At 45.9% G+C, this 21,575-nt stretch overlaps 1 protein-coding gene across 1 annotated transcript in view; it reads right to left on the reverse strand.

The window, feature by feature from the left end:
- Positions 1–7,865: 7,865 nt before the first annotated feature.
- LOC119385239 (high affinity cAMP-specific and IBMX-insensitive 3',5'-cyclic phosphodiesterase 8B) overlaps positions 7,866–21,575 on the reverse strand; it is a 29,738-nt gene continuing 16,028 nt past the window's right edge. The window contains exons 7-18 of the mRNA XM_049414286.1: positions 21,115–21,347; positions 20,402–20,472; positions 19,819–19,886; positions 15,276–15,452; positions 12,655–12,718; positions 12,441–12,576; positions 11,616–11,826; positions 10,831–10,961; positions 9,944–10,169; positions 9,107–9,259; positions 8,831–8,960; positions 7,866–7,974 (exon numbers count right to left, since the gene is read on the reverse strand). Coding sequence (XP_049270243.1) covers positions 7,901–7,974; positions 8,831–8,960; positions 9,107–9,259; positions 9,944–10,169; positions 10,831–10,961; positions 11,616–11,826; positions 12,441–12,576; positions 12,655–12,718; positions 15,276–15,452; positions 19,819–19,886; positions 20,402–20,472; positions 21,115–21,347 — 1,674 coding nt within the window. The 3' untranslated portion in view covers positions 7,866–7,900. The remainder of the gene's footprint in view (positions 7,975–8,830; positions 8,961–9,106; positions 9,260–9,943; positions 10,170–10,830; positions 10,962–11,615; positions 11,827–12,440; positions 12,577–12,654; positions 12,719–15,275; positions 15,453–19,818; positions 19,887–20,401; positions 20,473–21,114; positions 21,348–21,575) is intronic.

Below are 21,575 nucleotides of genomic sequence, written 5' to 3' on the forward strand. Positions count from 1 at the left end.
CACGAGTTTAACAAACAAGGGGGAACAATGATTCACATGCGCCCAAATCCAAATACTCGAGAATATTCCAGAACAATTGAAGTCCTTTCATATTCACCGGCTTGACGAGTCCCTTCACGTCGACTGTAGCGCTGACGAGTCGTTCCCCTTCACAGTAGGTGATCACGTCTCGTCGGCGACACTATTCAACACTTTTCACTGCTCCCACAGCGTCATCTGTCGATACTTCGAAGACCGACTGACCGCACTACATCATAAAACAACTCGTCTTCTCTGGCTGACCGAACCACACTCTCACTTGAACAACACACCTTCACTCACTCGCTCACTCACTCACTCACACTCACTCACTCACTCACTCACTCACTCACTCACTCACTCACTCACTCACTCACTCACTCACTCACTCACTCACTCACTCACTCACTCACTCACTCACTCACTCACTCACTCACTCACTGCCCGACCCTCCGTCTCTGCGTGCTTATATCGAGTCGCACCCGACTTCGCGAATATTCGACATGCCTTATCTGTTCACAGCACAGTGTAAGCTTCAGGAAAAGGCGAGCCCTTTCTAGCACATTCTTCTGCCCCCCCCCCCTTCCCCGGGGTTCGCGAAGCTTCGACGTGATTCACCTCTGCGTAGCACAGAGAGCTTGGGGAAAGGGCGATATCCTACTCGCAGTTTCGTCTGCGGAGCCGAATGTGCCGCGTTGATTTCTTGAATTCCCTCGATCTTGCGCGGCAGCTAGGCTGTCCCGGCGGCGTCTTCTGAAGAGAGGGTGAGGGGCGCGCTTTCGGCGCCTTTTGATGCTTGTTTTTTCGATGCGCACACTTCGTCGAGGCTAACCTTTGGCGCCGGGATTGCATGCCGTCGTTCGAAATCGTCGACGCGCGCCTAATTAAGCGCTCGTTTGTGACAGAACATATACCCAACAATTATATTTCGAACTCGTATAACTGTATAGGAATCCTGAGTGAAACATCCTGAAGCTTTTTACGGCTGCAGAAGTTGCAGTAAAAAGTATTTTGCTACATTACATAACGCAATCATAGAATACAAGCAAAATAAGTGTAATTAATAATGTTGCGCTACGACGCCAACACGATGTCGTTATCGCAATATCGCATTCCATTTTACGCAATATCGTAAAACGGAATGCGAGTTTCCAAAAACAAATGTTTCGCGAATACGGCCCATGCCTTTCTATTTGGACCTTAGCGTGCCAATTTAGTCAATAGTGGAAAAACGTGAAGCTATTCATTAATCAACTAAGCATTCGTGAATCTAAGTGAAGATATCTGAAGGCCGCCTTTTGCTTCTCTAGACGCAGCTGACGGTCCTCGCAGATGAAGGTCCCCACAGCCTTTCGCATCTTAAAGGCAAGAGTGTAGCAACAGCAGGGGTTGCGACAACGAGGACCGCACAGCGGAGGCTTCGACAGCGACCGCGATAGCGGCGTGTAGCTAATTAGATATCAGTGAAGGGAAACTGCGATTTAAAAGTTTAATGAAACATGCATCAGAGAAAAAATTAGGCAAGTTGGCGCGTTCTGCAGATTTCACATATATCTATGGTTGGCGCAGAAGAGACGTCATTCTTGCCCTAATTAGTTATGTGTCGTGTATAATGAAACTTCATGAAAAATGATCTTTTTATCCGGACGAGTAATTTCAAGTGCGTGAAGCTTAATTTTAAGCTTAGCAAAATCGATTGTCATCGTTGGAACTATGGGTGCGGCCGAAAAACTCCGCGTATAGTTTAGCAGGGTACTTGCTGATTTTTGCATTGCTCGTGGTTTAACAGCGCTGTATTCTAGCGAAATAATGCTCCGAAGAGCCGTTGCGCTATAGAGAGTGAATGAACACGAATAAAGTGCCTCAGGTAGGCTGGCCGACGTTTACATGGGCGGACCTACCCTAGTCGGAGGTGCCTTGTGACCTCCGGCGTGTTAGTGAAAATTCGATCCGTACGACGTTTTATGTTCACAGCTAGTTCCCTCCATTGGGTATACTGTCTTGTCAGAGAGTTCCCACATATGATTAACACTTAAGGTAACAATGTGGCTTATACCGGGTGTTTCACGTAACAAAAACCAATAATATTAAAAAAAGTGATTAACCGCCACTAATTGAAACCAATCACGACATATGGTTTGCGCCGCCATGTGGCATTCATTAGGATATCTTATATTGCACTTCATTAGTCAATTAACTCAGATCAATTATGCAAATTTCGTATTTACTTTAGGACCAAGCGCGTTTCGTTACTTTGTAGAGGGCATTCCAGAACGACCAATCCTGTTTTTTGTGGCAACGTGCGTGCTGCGTGGTGACCTTTCCTGGCGTTTAAAGAAAGCCCGCGAAATATGAAACAAAGCCATGTGACTGCGCTCATGAGCTACCGTACCGCAGCGCTCTCGACTGTGCTACCGCAACCATGCAACCGCGCTCTCAACCGAGGGGATTACGGACCAGCGAAATTTTTTGCCAGCAGGGAAGTTTTCTTTCTGTGAAATAAGTGCGAATTTCCTCATAGCCTCGTGCTGCAAACGGGTGGATCTCAGTTTTTTTCCCCTTCCAAGAATGTGCGTTGTATGTGCCTACTGTTTTATTGTGTTTATCTGTTGTGTTTTCAAAACAAAGGAATGCCAGGAATAGATTTAACTAAGCTAGTCGTTGCCGTACTCCGAATACGCCGTGCCGAATTACACTAATATAATAAAACAAAAATCCTTTTTTTATGCGCACCACAGCAAACAAAAAATAAACAAGTGCGTATAAGCCATCAATCCCGCCTGCTCCCCTCAGATATCTCAGCAGAGCTTTTCTTACTTTCAGTGCTGCTGATGTACGAGCATTCGTATCGTTTCCTAGGACGAACGATTTAGGAAGCAGCTTAGCGTTGTCCGCAAACACACGCACACGCGCAGAGAGACGTTAGCTCTCAAAGCGAGCGCATCATAAGAATAAACTTGCTCCTCCAAGATATGTTTTCTTGTCGTGCGCATAATCCTGCAGCATCTCCTCTGTGGCAGTTTTTAACTTATAGTTCAGACGTTTTTGGCTGCTCATTCCAGCTACCGTGATATACAAGGTCATTGTGTATCCTGGACAAATTACCTGCTCCCATTTCCTCTGCAGAAAAACAATTTCACGAAGTACACTACGCGGTATTCCACCCTAGCGCAAACTCTGAAACACACACACACACACACACAATGTGCAATGGCATAGCAACGCACATTAGGTAAAGCTGACAGCTTTTGTAGGCGGCAGTTTATTTCTGTGTTTCTCTTGGAAAGCATAAGTCTGCCTGTGACATGCAGCAAGTCTCAGCGTATACGGCACTCTGAAATTCTTGCGAAACACGCCGGCCATTGTTGGCTGTCCTCATTCATTAATTCATTCATTCTTGCTTGCTTTTGTTTTTTAACACGAAAGTGTTTTATGTCGGGGTCCACAAAGTACATCCGTCACGGATATGACGTTGATAAAATGGACGCCAACGGGTGAGAAAGAAAAAAAACCAAGAAAAAGATACCCCGCTGGGAATCGAATCCACGACGCTGCGGCCGCGACGGCAAGCGCCCGACGCCCTACCGACTAAGCTAACTCGGGCGATGCTAGACGCGGCGCGAATGCGCCTTATACCTTTCACACATTTTACCTTATACCTTTCACCTAGAGTCACTGTATATGCTACCTTTAGGTAGCAGAGTAGCGCATAGGTCCGGCTAGCAACCACAGCTATGCGGTGAAGTCGCACTCCATTTTTGCAGGCGACATGCCTACCGCGTCGCCGATAAACATGTCTGGCGTGTCGAAGGCCGGCGATAAACATTGGCTGTCGATAACTAGTGTTAATTGAGTGAGCTGCAGCGGCGGCGTCGAGAAATACAAGAAGTTGACCCGAGCGTCAGCTTCTCCGCAATGCATGGTTGCTAGCGGCGTTGGAAAACAGATGCGCAATTCTGCTACCTAAGGGTAGCATATACAGTAACTCTAGGCGGAGCGGGGCGGTGCCGCCATCTGTGAGATGTGAAAAGAAGTAATGCTTCACGATCGACACTTACTAGCGCTTACTCCGAGATTGCACGCGATAATATCGGAGGTCATGGTTAAAGCGTCTCGGTACCAGAGAGGTAGACTGGCCGCGCTGGCGTCGCCGACGCACCCTTGACGCAGTTACGTTTTTTGCCTTTGGCTTCGTGTTAGCGTGCGTCGGCTCATCGGAGTAGTGCAGCTTCCACGTGCACCAACGGGATTTCTCCGCCGCTGACTGCCTCAATGGCGCGAGCACCGACTAACAAAACTGCTGCAATATGCGTTGCAGAAAGGACGCGATTTCGACGGGCGAATGTCGTGCCTTGGTGGAGCGAGAGCAGCGCCTGAGAGACATAGGCCAGCGGGACGCACGCGTCTGCGGCTCAGGCTACGAACTTCTACCTCCCGTGTTGCTGAAGCGCTGTGTGTGTTATGTATGCATGAGCACAGGCGTCGGCTACCCGTTACTAGAAAGCGCACAATGTGCCGTTTCTCTCCTTAATTGACGACGTTTTGAAGAAGTGCATACCGGGTACCAATGTTGATTATGAACAATTGTTGATGTCATCCTTACGCGGGATTCACGATTCGCTGTGTCCAAATATATGTTCACATCGTCAGCTACCACAACAGTTTAATCATGATCATGGGGGTTAGTTGTCGCGATAGAGACATGCTGTCAACATAGGTGCATCCACGTCAAACGGTGCTATAGCTGCCAAACACAAATAGACATTGTACAAGCTCTCATATATCACTACACAATAAGCACTACTTCTGTGAAGACACGTTTCACTTTCGTGTTATACCGATTCCTATGACGGAGGGATCAGCCATGTTTTCTTTGTTCTCTTTTTTATTTCTATTTTTTAAAGACACCTCAGTGGGATGATATATGAGGGGTGTCGCTCGAGCAGCAACTTTGAACTTTGATTCTAAGGGCGCAGTCGTGATTGCTGGCGCGCACTATCTCAGCAGACATCAGCGGGCGGCTCGTATACCCTTCTGCGCTCTCAACGCAAAGAGACTGTGCGAAAAGAGCATCTTTCCCTGGAGCGGCCGTATTCTTTTACACCAGCGTCTTGTAGAGTTACGCGAGATCGGATCTAAAAGTGTTAGCTGCCAGCCTCACTTCGTAAATATTACAATTTGTTGCTGTCGCATTCATTCCTTCGCCCTTGCGGCGAAACTGTGACTTTTGTATCTTCAAATAATAATTTCTGGGGTTTTACGAGCCAAAACGACGATATGTTTGCGGGGCACGTGGTAGTAGTGGCCTGCGGATTAATTCTGACCGCGCGTGGTTCTTTAACGCGCACCTAAATATAAGCACACTGGCATTATTGCGTTTCGTCCCCACTGAAATGCGGCCGCCGTGGCCGGGGATCGAAGCCTCGACCTCGAGCTTAGCAGCGCAGCATTTCAGCCTGCCAACCTGGTAAGCGGTTTGCATATGTTTCTTGTAACGTGGTACAGGTTCCGTGTGTATTGAAGACAATATATTGCAGTGGTGAGGCCAGAAAGAAACCATATACAGGTTCTAAAGTATGCGAGAATTCGTTTAATGAATCCTTCAATCGTCTTTGAGCGGAACACACAACTAAAATTAACACATTTTTTGATGGCCAATGTTTCACTCTACGTAAACTTGGAGCCGCACGTGCCTCACATAACTACCATGGGATGACAATGTTATGACGGGCGAAGGTACGACGGCAATGGTGGGACGAAGCTGGAGTGGCGGCTACGTCAAGACAGCGATGACGTCACGATGACGTGACGATGACGAATTAGCGACGACGCAACGATCATTGACAGTGGTGTGGTGTTGAAGAAATGAAGACAGGGTGTGTGGTGATGAAACGGGGCATGATGATGACTTGGCGACGCAGGAATGGCCAATAACGAAGACAATGAAAAAGAAGCCGACGGAATGACGAAGTCGCGTTCTGAGAACACGTTTGCGCGCAGAATTGTTCACGCAAAATCGTTCAAGCGGCCTCATCAAATCCGTGGCACGTCCAGTACTTTCGAAACCCTGAACGTTAATAAAACCTGTGCGAAAACCTTGGTGGTCTACAGAGCATGAAGCAATAAGTCCTAAAAGACACCGCCAATTGATAAAGCCTTTTAAATAGCCCGCTGTTCGCGCGTATTTATGGCGTCGGATGGTCGCAGTGCTTCGGCACGTGCAGATCTGCGTAGAAAACTCCTCTTTCATGTAAAACACCCATGTACGTATGTTTATCTATGGTTAGGCTGCAGTGCCTGATCGGCCGTCAATAATCAAGCCGTAAGCGAAAAACCGGGCTTTAACAGGAAGATAGCAGGGTAAATGAATGCACGCTGTCTTCCTACGCGCACGCCTACATTAAGAGTCCACGTGTTCCGAACTTCCGAAGATTGCGACACTTGAGATTGTGAAAGGAGTGACAGCACGGAATGACGGCTTTAGCACACACACGCGCGCTTTCCGACGCTCTTTGTCGTGCAGTGTTGTAACCGCGGCTATCGTGGAGTGAAGTCTGTTCACGTATGTATTTTGGGAGCATGGCATCCCAGACGTTTACCTAGTAAGTGAACACCTACAATTTATACTGATATAACTATACTAGTCTTACTTCGCTTAGCATGCTAGTACCTTACTGTCATTGTCACTGCTTGTGAACGCTCAATTTTGCCTTGCGATTAATGTTGATGGGCAAGCAATCTCAAAACCACAAACAAGTCCCGTTTCGAGAAGTGTCCGCGCGCGCGCATTTTTCCGGGCGTCGTTACCTGTTCTGCGGACTTTGTGAGTGAATGAACCGAAAACAGTTTGGGAAACAGCCGTCCACAATGCAGTCTAGCCTAACGTCTAATGACGTCTACTAGCTGATTACGTGGAACATGAGACCCACTACATTCCTCTTACGACACAACGTGCGTCCAAGGTTCAATGACATTCCTAAAGACTTACATGCCAGTAGGGGGCGAACATGTAAGGTTGCAAAAGCATGCAGAGGTGAACATATGCAAGACACTTGAATTAGGCTTTTTGCGTCATTGGGTTGTCCAATATGAGATGGCCCGTCTACCCATAGCGGCATAATAGGTTTGAAAGAAAAATGCTTGGGGAAAGTAATGACACTAGCCGATGAGCTGCTGCTTTTTTTTTCATTTCAGAGAGGACGTCAGCTATCATGCCTGGGCCAGGCCAGACGTGTGGGGAAGTGCACTTTCAGGATATTGCATAACACGTATTTCTGAGGAATGCTCCACCACAGAGGCCAGCAGCTGCGTTGGTCCGAGACACTGAAATTGACAGCATCAGAAAACACAAACGCTACCTTTGTTTGCGCGTTCTTTACCAGTTTACCGTTTTTGTGCCTCCCTGTAGATTTTGTCACTTTTCGGACATTCCCATTTTAATGGTCGCCACTTTGCTAATTATTTAATTCCCATTAGTAATATTAAATATATCTGTGCTTACTGTACTGTTGCTGTAATTGTGCTAATTGTATTGTTGTTCTTTCGCTTTACTTGTTGCCATAATGTTTTACTATTGCACGCCAATTGCTTTTCGATTCACCTGCCCTGGAATTAGCCTATATAATACTGATAGGAGAACCCCATGACAGTTTTCACTTTGGGACATCCTTCTGTAACATTTATTTACTATGTCACTTGTTATTTTTATGACGTCAACGTAAACTTCGAAAAAGCACGCCAGGTCCCTTAATCTCCGAACCATGTTTAACAGCCACGAGGAGAAGCGACGTCTTTTCCGCTCTGCCTTTTGTCCAGCCTGCGGCCGAAGTGTGCCGTGGGCGCTCATTCGCAATGTGCCACAGTGTTTAGTTCGCTGAACGGGTCACTTGTCCTTCTCGCTCCAGTAGACATAGTTCTTCTCAATATAATCCATCAGTTCGGGGATCTCGCCGAAGTCTGAAATTATTGAAAGCGAAATAATTGAAAGCTCAAGCGTGTTCGTTTTCGCGCGAAACAAAATATTTTATCGGACAAAAGGGGTTCTCAACAAAAAACAATTACTCGGTTTATTATAAGAAGGGTTTTTTTTTAACCGATGTATACGTATATAAATTTTATCACTAAAAAAACTGCGTGGTAGAAGTTTTATGAAATTTGTATGCACGTACAATTTTAATTGGTTTATAAAAATGATAGTTTTACAAATTTCGCACATTTTCGCCAAGTTTGTTATCGATGGTGCTGATATCGCTATCCCAAGGCAGCGGGCTAATTTACTACCAAGGTCGTAAATTATTACTTTATAATTTTTAGCCTTATAATTTAAGGCCAACTTGTCACCAAAGTCGTAATCAGTACACGCAGTGAGAACTCGATCGCCTACACAATACCCACAACTTGTCTCAAATCTTAAACGAGCCTAAATAAGGGGGCTTGTTTAGTTCAGTGAGGAAACTCGGGAAGCATAAGAGGAGGTTCAAGAATTATTAGCAAAGCTTCCAACGTTTATGTTAAGTGTCACAATCCAGCGTCGACATAGGGCATGAGAAACACAGCGGGGCACTTTTATACGTTTGCTGTACTTGTTTCTGGCGGTAAATTCAGGTTGTGGAAAGGAAACAGAGGAAAGAGACAGAACGTGGAGTGTTCCACTGTCATCTGTCTTCTTTCCCCGGTATGATTTTAGCGCCAGAAACATTCATTTACCGCAAGCCTAACCACAAGTTTGACCAAGAATAAGTTGTCTTGACCCTTATACGTGGCAAATGGCACAACGGGAATCCCCATTGCAATTTCCAAGCGGGCAGCTCACCTGACCAGGCCCGGAACATCTCACGCACGAAGTAGTTTACAAAGCCAACCTGCGAACTGGCGATCTTGCAGGTGAGGCGGTCGAAGGCGGGCATCACAACGGGCAAGCCTCGCCGCTTCTCCTCGTCCGTCTGCGCATGCGCGAGAGTAGTAGTAGGCTTCACGTGAGTATGTCTATCATACATATATACGATCATTATTTTAGTTCCAAAATCAACGACTCGCACATGGTATGACAAATATCTAACTGGGTGTAATCAAAACCGCTCATATATACCTGGGCACAGTACTCTTCGGCGATTCGTTGTGCCCACTGGATGCATAGGTGAATGGGTCGAGCCGGGTTGGACACGTCCGAACATTTGATGAGCATTCGTTTTATGAGGATGATGTTTTCGGAAGATCGCAGCGTGTTATCTTCTTCTTCCTCCTAAATGCATAGTAAATCGAGGCATGTAAAAAGGCCATGAAAAACGCGCTCATAATGATCATGGTAGGGTACCAGTGCTGGCTAATGTCATTTATCGTGTTGTGTAACCTATAACATATTTCCAGCTGCAAGTCATTCCTCGGTGCACGAATACTAAAAACACGAAAAGAAAATGGTACATGGCATCGTATATTTTAGGGCGTGCGTGTATATCACAACAAAAATTTCGGACTATGTGCACGTGGCACCATCTTCCGCGGCGGTGGCTGTGGCGCCCCATCGAAACTGAAAGGGAAATAGGCGAAAAAAGATTTATCTGACGAACAAAACAAGCAATAAAGATTAATTCGCAATCCTATATGGCAGATACCCACTGGAACCTTCCGGTGAAATTCCAGTATCGCATCCCAACGCGCGTAGGTTCCCGAGACATTTGAATATTTGACAACACTGCTTGTAAGATCTGCATGGGCGGCGTTGTAAAATATTGAAATGTCCATGGAACCTGCGTACTTTGTGTCACGCCGTTGGAATTTTACTAGAATGCCGAAGTACGTGTTTACTGTAGAACAGTGAGTCCATTTTGATCACTAGTGTTGCTCGTCCGATGTGACATGATGTGTACATGACCTGGACAGTGTCCCTCAATATGCAAGAACAGTGCGCAAGTTCTGGTAATGATACCTGCACATCGAGTGCGCTTTCTCCTTGCAGTGGCTTCTGGAAGACGTTGATGAACTTAGAAAGGTGCTCGAAGTGCTTGGTCATCTCAGTAGCCAATACCATGTCGATGACGGACGCTCGCACTGTGCGGTATGTGTCTCGGTCCAGCTTCAGGAATATGTTCACCTTCTCGTCCGACAGCGTCAGCTTGAATGCGATCGCTGCATGGTGGCTCTCGAGCACAGAGCTGCGGACAAAGTTTCATAAAAACGCGTTTTGGTTTTGTTGTTTTTAAGTAAGTTGAAAATGATATGTAGAGTCACTGAAGGGGGGGAAATACAAAAGGAAAGCGGGCCCAGTGGGTCTCCAAGCCTTCACACATTCTCCACATTTTCATATGGAGCGGCTGGCCCTCATACTTGAAATGTGAATTCCCTGTAGGTAGTATGCGAGGGATTACTCAGCTCGTAATAGCTCACGTGCTACGTGACGCCAAAAGGCAGAAAAAGAGTGTTCCAGACTCGGCGCCATGGCTGCAATCGGCGCTAACACTCCTAGGTTTAAATGCGCATATATACCCTATAAAGTGGACGGGGGGATGACCGCCGCCGTAGCCCAGTGGTAGAGCATTGGACGCGTTATTCGAAGGTCGCAGGTTCGGTCCCTGCCGGCGGCAAGTTAACTTTTCTTCCAGTTTACTTTCTTCACATTTATATATCCCAATTATTACAAATAACATCCCCTATACTTTCCTTGGCATTATTGTCTGTTAGTTCTCATTAATACTGTAGGCAAAAAGTAATCTGTGTCACCTTATTTTGTAAACTACGCTCATATGCCACCGCTTTCTGTGTATCGAGTAATGTCACCTCACTGGCGCTCGCGTGATTAGTTCAAAGAAAGCGCACCGGTCATTGTAGAGGATTGCCAGTTCGTTGTCAGAGTTGATGAGGAACTGGCTCGACCTTCCGGGGTGGTCAATGTCGTGAACCACTGCTGATATGAGGCAGATAGCCTCGTCCAGCGGGTCGAAGATGTCCTGCAATTACCACGAGTGCAAGTTTCATTAGCCAGTGGTCAGTTTTGCGCAATACAGCAAGAAAGATAGAACGTGCCTCGCTTACAAACAGCCATCAACCAGCAAAATTTTACTTCAGATCATTTTGCTTCAAACGGTTTCCCTGGTGAACAAATTAGCACGTCCTTGTGCTTCGAATATTTTAACTTCGAAAGCAAGACAGAACGTAATATTAATGTACACTTTGAGACAAGATCGCGTGTACGGGAATCTCATTTTTTAATCGATGACATCTGCATAACTTTATCAGGATTACTTGCAGTGCATACAAGCTAAACTTTTACACTACAGTCAGTCACATATAGTTGGCATTCACATCTAAGGCACGTATTTTGGGCAGTCCTCTAAGGCCTCCAGCGCTCTTTCCCACTTTAGGACTTGTGTTGCAACAAATTAATTTATCTCTGCGGATATAACTTCGTCTACAATTTACGTATTCAAGTAACGGCATGACGTACGCCTTCCCTGGAGTACTTTCCATTAGAGCACAAGTAATGCAAAGCGTTTCATTCGTAGGTGAAAGCTGAATATAAAATGAAAGTACTAGACGAAAACATTCAGTATTCGATAAAGGCTCATTCGGGACAACCGTGTAGAACAAATTTGAAAGAACACTGCCAGATGACTCGCCTTTTTCCTCAGCTTAAGCAGAAAGTAGGCGGTGGCCTGCATCACGTCGCCGGCGTGCGTCGAGTTGTGGTACGGGTTGTCCAGGTAGTGACTCTCCACCAGTTGTAGCCAGTTGCGTATGGTGGCGTCGTCCGTCTCCAAACTCGTGTGCACGTTCATCTTTGAGAACACTGACATGCCCAGCCAGATGAGCGGCCTGCAAGGGAGGTCGTTGCACTTCTGTCCATCAATCATCATCCCAATCCAGATAGCGAATTGAAGTCGGGCCACTTCCAGCTCGTTTGGGGAAAAACAGCGACGTCACAGGCGGTACGCTGGTTCATGACTATCGCTACTTCGTGAATCCACAGTTGACACTGCAACAGACAGAAATCTTCAATTGTTCGACATGCATTTCGCAATTTTGTAGTAGGCATAGTACGCAGCCGCTTTATTAAAGTGGTCAGGTTCTTTCTTGGTCAAAACGATCGACGTATCACATCGTATCAGTTTAATTTTTGCTGTAGTAAGCTTCACAAATAATTCCACGTTATTCTTATACGAACTCCTTTGGGAGTACTTATATCTGAATAGTAAGCAAATAAATAATAACGTCAAGATTCTATACGGGATTTTCAGTTCCCGTGTGGTTAGATCAGCCGTGGCGGGTTCGGTTCCTATTAACCACGTTACCGAAACGCAGCCTGTGATAGTGATTCATAAACTTAAACAAATCTGAGTTCTTGCTACCAGACACGCTACGTAGCCAGTAGAAGAATTGCGATGCTGGTTCGATAAAGAACGCATTGTCTCCTATACGGGCGTACGCACCGCCGTGCAGTGAGAGTTTCCAGTTCGATAATATCAAACTCCCACTTGACGTCGTTCTCCAACAACTCGGCGATCTTAGGCGGCGCCGAAGACAGGCACGGAACCGTGCTACTGGAAGTCGTGCTGGCGGAGCTCACTGCGTACATTTCAGGCCCATATTAATAAAGTCTGCATGGGCCAATGAGCTCAAATGCGCTGTAGCAGCGGCACCAACCTCTCCTCTGCGTCACCTCGTAGGAGAACCGGCGGACGCCCATCGGTCTCTGTGGCGATCCGACCTGCACGCGAAAAGCACCGGTGCTCCTGCATCAAAACTATAGGACCAGGCGTTTCTGCTGCCGTCGTTCTTTGTAAACACAACTGTCACGAACGGCTTCAAAAAATAGCCGTCTAACGAGGGCCCGTCGAAGACTCCTCGTGTGGACGATAGGTCTTCGACCACTTCCTTTCGTCAGCCAGCGTTCTTGACCCGAGTGCATTTTACTTTGTGAACAAAAAAAAAAGAATAATCGCTATAGACGGCTATATCAAATATTCGAGAACACCCGTTCTTTCGACTATACTTTGTGCAACTTCTTCCTCATGTCTACAGTCGCCCAAATCTTTAACTAGCGTGCGCAGCGGCGACTTTTCTGTGTATCAGCGCCATATGATGGAACGAAGTTGCAAAAAAAATTGTTTTGTGGGCATGCGCTTTGAGGACATGCCCTTGCCCTCACCCTTTTTGAAACTTAATCCAGTCATATGGGGAAGACACAGAAAAAACTGTCGCTCGCGCACGCTAGTTAAAGATTTGAGCGACTGTACTCATCTATAGGCTCGTCCTATTATAAACAATTTCAATATCTCCGGATATTCCCGAAAGAGCAACTCACAAGTACTATGTGTATTTACCGAATAGCAGACACAACAGCCATCTGTCGTATGGCTGTCGTATCGGCAGCTTTATTTCATACTACACGAAGATACAATACACAAAGATACAATCCAACAAGCAATAAGTAGCTTGATGGTAGATGGCGTATCAACACTTGTGCGCAAGCGTTTTGTCCTAATCATATGCTAACGACTTAAAGTGTGAGGCCAAGTGGAAAAAGCGCATTTTTGTTCAAAATGTCATTTTTTTATTTTTGGTCATGATAAATGCGCAATTTATCGCCCATCATTTTGCTGCATAAAGTCTCCCTCTACGCAGTTTTATTTTTCAAAAGATACAAGCAAAAATGTTAGACCACCAATCCCCTACGAAACCGAAACTGAAAGTGCCAGTTTGGTGTGCATCATAAGATTAGCTTATATGTAGCATTTTGTTGGTTATTTAATAATCATATCAAGTGCGAACATCTAAAAATGCTCTAATAGCATTGTCAACACATCATTTTTAATCATAGAAGTCATAAATTGCTAACCAGGTGGACGCCAACGTTGTACGTGCGTTGTTTACGCTCAAGGACACGTAAGTGAGCCTGTCAGTAATCGAATTTGCTTTGTATGATTCTGTGTGTCATTTCCATAATGGCAACAGAAGCACATTCGATATTTTGAAGCAAGCTGGCATCGAGCCTGGCCTTTACACTGCAAAAGCTTGTTTCACAAATGATCGGCACCGCATCGTGGTAGCATCCCGTCATGGCACTGATGCTGCAAAGGAAGCTAGAAAAAAAAAAATGGTGAGCTGCCGCTCGAGCAAAGACATACAAGAGTAAGGTCCAGGCAGAAACTAGCTACAAATATCGAGGGTTTTAGCGCTCCTAATCACCTTGTGTAAGCGGTGCACCTGTTTCAAATCTTTTTTTGTTGCTTTTCTAAGAACCCATATTTTTGTTATTTTTCCGTACGCGAACAACCGTGACTTTTTTGCTAATAAAGATTCTTCATTACAACTTGACACGTACACTTCCCTATCACATTAGTGGGTGTGCAATGAACCTCAATAAGCGAAATCGTACCACAAGATTTAATATGGCTACCTGTTATACGAAGGTGCCCCTAGTGTTAGAGCATAATTTTCTGGTTATTTAATTGCTATGTTTTTAATATTCATCTGATATCATTTGTTTTGGTTCATTGCACTGGCCAAAGCTTCCTTCCTGTCCCTACAAAAAATTAGTTTTTTTTATTCAGTGGAACTTGAGTTAGGAGTGTTCGTGTGAGGCTCACTTTTAATTAAGATTTTAATTATGAAAAATTAACAAAAATACGACTTGCTTTATAATACTCTCATGTGCCTAAAAAGGTGTGCTTTATAATGTAGACTAATAATCTGTAGTGCTTTTTTTTTTAATTTTCAGACACTTGGCATCATACCTGAAAGGGACATTGAAGTGAAACAACGAATCGGTTTAGATTGATAAGTTATACTCTGAGAACTCCAATGTCGTTAATTTCACCATTATAGGTTTGTTAATAAAGATCAAGGTGAAACTTTCATTTTGAATGTCGCGCCAAAGTCTCCGAGCGTGACGTCACGAACTTCAACGTGTAATATTCGTGTTTTCGAGTCATTGGCTTAACGGATTTCCTTAAATTTGGTACGTTAAGTGTACGGCCCCCTCAGAGGACAATGCACTTCATTTTTACTGATTGGGATCTACGTGGGACTTAGCAGACACCGTGAAAATTTAGGACGTCACGGCGTTTGGTGCCGGCGCTTCAATGCGGCGTCGCGACCAGCATTTTCTTTTTGCGCGTTTTCTCGCTTACCAAGCGTCTTCTCGAGGTAAGCTTGGCGATTTTGGAATTGTTAAATGAGAAAAATCGTTTTCCTCTTCGGTGTCCCTTTAAGAGGCCGTCAGACCGAAAGAACACGATCTCGAAAAGAAAAAAAAAACTAACATTCGTTACAGCTGTCGCCAGGTCGGGTGCTGCTTGTTCCTCGGTCTTAGTCTGGATGGCGCCAAGTTGTGGGTTGTAGAGCCCGCTGGAGCAGAGGATGTCGATGACGCGGTCCAGTTGCTGCACCACGGCTGGTGCTGTGGTACTCTCTTTGGCCTTCACCAGCACGTTCAGGACCTAGGCGCAGCAAAAAGAAAGCGATGATTACCTTTCTAAGGTTCCTATATTTCACCCTGAAGCCGCAGCTATGAGTGCATGTATACCTCCAATCCAGCGCCCCTATAACGTAAAACAATTTCAGTTTCTGCCAACTCATGCTCGCGCTTTTCCTCTTATGATTGGTTGAAATCTGTCTGGCCAACCTCCACTGCGTTTGTCAGTCACACTGTGTCCCAATATCGCGAAATAACACGTAAAGAATACTTATGCGAAATTACGTTGAATAAAATACGAAATATTGATGTCTATGCGTCATTGCCGAATTTCGCGCTTCGCTATTAGTAAAAAATTTTCGGGCCGCGCCAATATGCGTATACTGTTCTCTGATGTTACAAGACCAAGAAAACTCAAGAGGTCACAGAGTGCACCCTGAACGGCGCGATAATATGCCGAAAGAAATAGTTCAACACTTTAAATGCGCAAGCATTCCTGTGCCGACTCACGAGCAGACTATTCACCGTCTGTTGTTATTTCAAGTAAGGCGATCATCGCCATAAAAAAATATTATTATTAATGTATAGAAATAATCAGCTCTCTTGCCGGTGTTGGGCTTGACACCTGTGCCTCAACGCTCCGAAGACAAGTGTCTTAACCACTGGGCTACACACACACGCTTGAATAACATCAGGGTTAAAGCCGGAATCGAATTCGGACATTTTACGCGGAGGTCGAGTACTCTACCACAGAGTGATGCCACTGCTTGAAGCTGCTTCAAAAGAACACCCGATGCGAGGGGTCCCAAACACGCGGCCCACAAACCTTTCGCTAGCGGTCCGACCCGCAGTGGCTGTCTTCGTCCCTTCTTTTTTTTTCTTTTTTCAGCCGAGCTGTTATGCTCGAGGTTTGCCGTTTGTCGTAGACAGAAAGCGATCATCATCATGAGCCGGCACGCGCTCTCTTCATCCTCTTCCTCCTCTTCTGCTTCGCTACCAGGACACGTGCGCCAATTTGTCCGGTGTGGAATGCAATAACTCTGATTGGCGAGAGAACTAGTGCAGAGAGAGAGAAAGAAAGAGATAGAAAAAAAATCGCAGCATATCCACGAAGTGAATGATGACGAGTGGGCGAAGCTCGGGGGGATCATTAACTGTGAATCCCCCCGTACATTGCCCACTCGACCATGCAAAGACGTGACAACACGTGTGTACAGTATATACAAAGTTGCTTATTAATCACACTGCGTATATGGTGTTGAGATGTGGGCGGCGTTTTCCTTTCATTATGACCGCCTTATGATCGGTGAAATGTAAAGCCAAAGGTTCTTTATGGGATCCAACTTGAAATTTGAGAAGACGAGGTTAATGCAAGCCCCTCTGATCGAGCCTGAAGGAAGTGCGCAGCTGGGCAGCCTTCTTTGTTTCTCTTCTGTTCTGTCTTTCTTTCTTCCTTTCTTTTTTCTCTTCTCTTTATTTTTCCTTTTTATCTTTATTTTTATTTTTCTTCCTATTCTTATTTCTTTCTCTCTATTTCTGCTTGCTTCCTCTTTTTCAATTTTTATGTGTGGTTTTGCCTGCGCCCACTCGTCATCATCCACTTTGTGGATATGCTGTGACTATGAAATTTTCCTCATTAGCATCATCATCAAGGCGCTCGAAGAACAAGAGGAAGAAGACTTCTCTTTGTCGCGAGCGCGACAGCGAGCGCTTCCAGTACTAGCGGCTGGCTACGGTGCGACGGGAGACAAGGCACCAGCTAAAGCAGCTTCGCCCCTAAAAGAGAAAGAGAGAAACTCTTGGCGAGGCGAGATTCGCACCCGCGACCCACGATCCGAAGGCGAGCGTCGTAACACTCGGCACACTAACAGAGCATAGCATAGCTTTGTATAGTATAGTATAGCAAGGGGGTGAGAAAAGGAAGTGAGGGTGAGGAGGAGAGATTTGAGGGTGATGGGGAGGGAAAGGAGGAGGGTAGAGAGCGAAACATAGCGTAGAAAGAAAGGGAAAAGGACAGAAAGAGAAAGAAATAGAGAAAGAGAGAGAATCAAAGAGAGAGAGAAGGAGATAGAAAGAAGAAGGAAGCGAGAAATAGAGAAAGAAAGGGAAGAAAGAGAAAGAAAGAGCGAGGTAGAAAGAAATAGAGGAAGAAAGAAATAGAAATAAACAGACAGAAAAGAAAAAGAGAGCAAGGGGTGGGCAAGAGAGAGGCGAAAGGGTAAAAGCCTAGCAAGCCAGGACCAGCTAGGTGACCAGCAACTCTGCTGTCGCCCAGCCTTGCGGGACTTCGGGCAAGCGGCGCTAATTTTTTTAAGGCAAAAACATTATATGCCTCACTAAACACGAAATTTGACCGTCGCGTCGGCGGCATCTCGCGTCCTGCGGAGTTGGGGACGAGTGGTGCAAGAAATCATCGCCACGTGATGACGTCATCATGACGTCACAGATAACGACGTCACAATTTTTGGCAGGACGTCACGTGACGTCACGCCACATAATGCCGTTGTAGCGCCATCCTTTGAGCGGCGAACAAAGCCAGAGAGAGCGCGATTTCAAGAGAAGAAAATAAAGACGGCGCTTCGCAGTGAGCGCGACCTCAAGAGAAGAAAATAAAGACGGCGCTTCGCAGTGTCACGTGAAACCACGTGGCCGATCCCCCGTGGTGGGTTGTGCCATTCCTCTAGGATCAACCAACCAACCAACGTGAAACCACGGCTCGTGTTCCCTTCTGGCGTCGATTCTGGTTCGGCCGCCTCGTTCCTTCGCTCCTGTGGCATAAGCCTACACCGTCATCACATGACATCGTAGCTTGGTTACAGTTAACTATAGCTTGGTCAAAGGAGGGCTGATCATGGAGGCAGTGCGAAGCCAGATGAGGTGCCTCCGATCCTAAAGGCAGTGCCAAACCACGCTATGTGCACAAAGCTTTCGGAGGGTGGCGAGGCAGAATAAATACATCTAGGGAGCCTACATGATCGATATCGAATCAATATCGCCCGGATTCGATTTCTCGAATTCTGACGTCACAACTCCTTCAGAAATGGCCTATATATCAGATATGTAAAAGGCCTTCTTTCAAATCGCAACGATAGCTCACATTCCGTTAATTCGAACTCCTCTCCCCCTGCCCCCCTTCTCGTGATTTCCTGGACTGAGAGATATGTCACTGCTCCACTCTTTCCTTATTTTCTTTTCTCAAATAAGAATCGCTTCTCCGTCGGTGAGATAAGAAAAAAAGTTTAAGAAGAGGCAGTGATACTCGTTTTTGAAACAAGCAAAAGGTGCCTCCTGGCAACAAGGAAGGCGTTTGATTGGCGTGTTAGGAAAAGGAACTGCGGGTGCCGGCCCATGATACCGTGCGGTTCTCTGAACGTCAGAAAGCCGAGCTAGTCGGCGAGTATTAATCACGGAGTGGTTGTGCAAACTCGGACACGGGAGCAGAGAATGGAACAGCACAAATGCCGGCGCTTGCGTTGCCTCGTTCTCAGCTCCTGTGCTAGCTCGCCCACTTTCCCTCGGCTTCTTTAACGTGCACCCTAACCTAAGTACACGGGCATATTTTGTATTTCACTCCCGGCAACACGCAGCCGCCCTGGACAAAGGCGCTACAGTTTTGCCTCAGAAGTGAAGCCGTTGGTCTTTCTAACCAACGGACGCGATAAGCCACGTACTTGTACCGCTTGTACCATCTTGCGCAAACCGGGACTGCGGCGAGTTTTTTCTCTACCTTCAGGGCGTTCTTGTGAGCCGGTCAAGGCATGTGGTATTCGCTCGTGATTAATAGACGGCACACAAAAACGCGCGGTATAAAAAAAAAAGAAAAGAAAACTGAGCAAGCGCAATGAGTGAAGAGATCTGCAAATTTCGCACTAAATAACAAATGTTCCTAATCAATAAAACACAGCAGAAATCTTGTTCCTATATTTGTTGCATTTTATGAAGACGTCCAGAAGTTCTAGAATGATAAAATGATGCTTTTAGCGAGCCTGCAAGCAAGAGTTCCATAATCACGGAGCACAATGCCAAATTGTCGCTTGCTAACCTTAGAGCTCAAATATCTGAAGTAGCGCTTCCTTTTTTTTTTCTTACTTTCTAGCACCATGTATTAATAATATCTGGGGTTTAACGTCCCAAAACCAAGAGATGATTATGAGAGACGCCGTAGTGGAGGGCTCCGGAAATTTCGACCACCAGGGGTTCTTTAACGTGCACCTAAATCTAGGTACACGGGCCTCAAACATTTTCGCCTCCATCGAAAATGCAGCCGCCGCGGCCGGGATTCGATCCCGCGACCTTCGGATCAGCAGTCGAGCGCCATAACCACTAGACCACCGTGGCGGGGCCTAGCACCATGTATTAGCTAAAGCCTGTGTGGCATCTTAAGGACTAACCTTTGTGACAGGTGCTTCAATCACCATGGCGTTTAACTTTGCGAATGACTGCCGTCTGCTGATTCCAACTGTTGGCAAAGTAAAACGGACTGTATTAGCGCTGTCCATGCATTCATACATTAGGTCGTTGTCAGTTTTGAACAATAACTCGGTGCATACAAACAGTGCTTAGGTGTGCTTGAAGTTACTGTAACGTTATGAAAAATAAGTCTGTTCTTTAGTATATCTTAGTTATTGCATGCGCCAGTGTTTATCGTTATCAAGACAAAAGTGGGTCGGTGTGCTGTAACGCTTTTCGCATTTAACATAACTATAGATCTCGACCAAAAAATGCGTTGTTACACAAATCAATTCAAAAATATCAATTTTCGTTGCAATAAACTGAAGGATTCGATGCAGGCCTCATGTGAGCTGACTTAATTGCTAAATTCGATGGTAGTTGCACACGTATGTTGCGCTCGGGACAGTAGCACTAGAATACATCGCGGTACGCGGTTAACTGACAAGATTACGCGCGTCTCGGCTACTATGCTCCAGAATTGATGACGGACGCCTACACATCGAACAGAAGACGAGAGCTCACCCATGTCAGCCGAGAACGGTTTGTCCATGAAGAATGGGTTCTCCTTCGTGTACACGATGTAGTCCGATTTCCTGCGGGAGCACAATGTTAACTCTGTCAGCTGAGTTTGCCTGAAGTGCAACGCACTTTTCGTGGTCATTTATCACCATAACATTCCAGGTCATCCCAACTGGGTATATTCTAGCTCTAAATGAACGTAGGACTCGCTCCATCTAAAAATAACTACATGCAATGCACACATACGCTAGTTTATCACCTATGCAGGGCATTTAGTTGCGACGACAGCTTTTGTTCCTCTCCCGGGCGCTCTGCGTACAACTCTACATGTGAAAATCAAGCGCAAACAAACGTGGCACGAGCAAAAGATCTGAAAATAATAGTCCTGCTTTTTACGTGGAGAACTGAGTTAATTGTGGAATTTCTTTTTTTATATATTTAATAAGATATTAACGTTTGCTTTCTGTACTCATTTACTACGCAATGTCGCTGCTATCTCCTTTGAATAAAATGTATTTTCGTATTTACTAAAGGCATATGGAGATGTTAGTTGTGCTCAACGTGTTTTCAATTGACAGATTAATGAGCCCCATTGTAGAACACGCATTTCTTAAACCAACTTTTTTTTCTGAGGGCGACTCGTTATCATCGTGGATATTTGGCACATATTCAAAAGCCGAACTGGACTGGATTCGGTGAACGAAGTGGTCACTTACCCGACGATGTTTATGTCAATGGGAGTGATCTTGCTGAGCACGGGTACGCACTCTCCGCCCTTTCGCTTCTGTAACAGAGTGCCCTGCCACTCCTTGCCCTTGCTCAGCTGCGTGCCGATGTCTCCAGCGACGTCCGGCCTGAGCAACGCTATTTGGTGCAGATCTCGGGCGTCTGTTCCCAGCATCTCCTCGACCGAGAAGCCGACTAGCTTTTCGGCGGCGCTGTTCATATACTGCGTGCGCGCGATAAAGAGCAATCACTGAACCTCCGTCTCATTTTGTCAATAGCATGGGCGCCGGCAGGGGGGTGCAAAAGGAGCACTTGTCCACCCCCCCCCCCTTGCAAGCCACACCAACGCTCCCCCATCGCGATGCAACAGGGGTTTGCACCTCCCAAGACAAACTCCTGCCGACTCCAATGGTCAAGAGTATAATTACGTATTAGTGAAGTATACTCCCGC

The sequence above is a fragment of the Rhipicephalus sanguineus genome, chromosome 3 (assembly GCF_013339695.2).
Source record: "Rhipicephalus sanguineus isolate Rsan-2018 chromosome 3, BIME_Rsan_1.4, whole genome shotgun sequence".
NCBI lineage: Eukaryota > Metazoa > Arthropoda > Arachnida > Ixodida > Ixodidae > Rhipicephalus > Rhipicephalus sanguineus.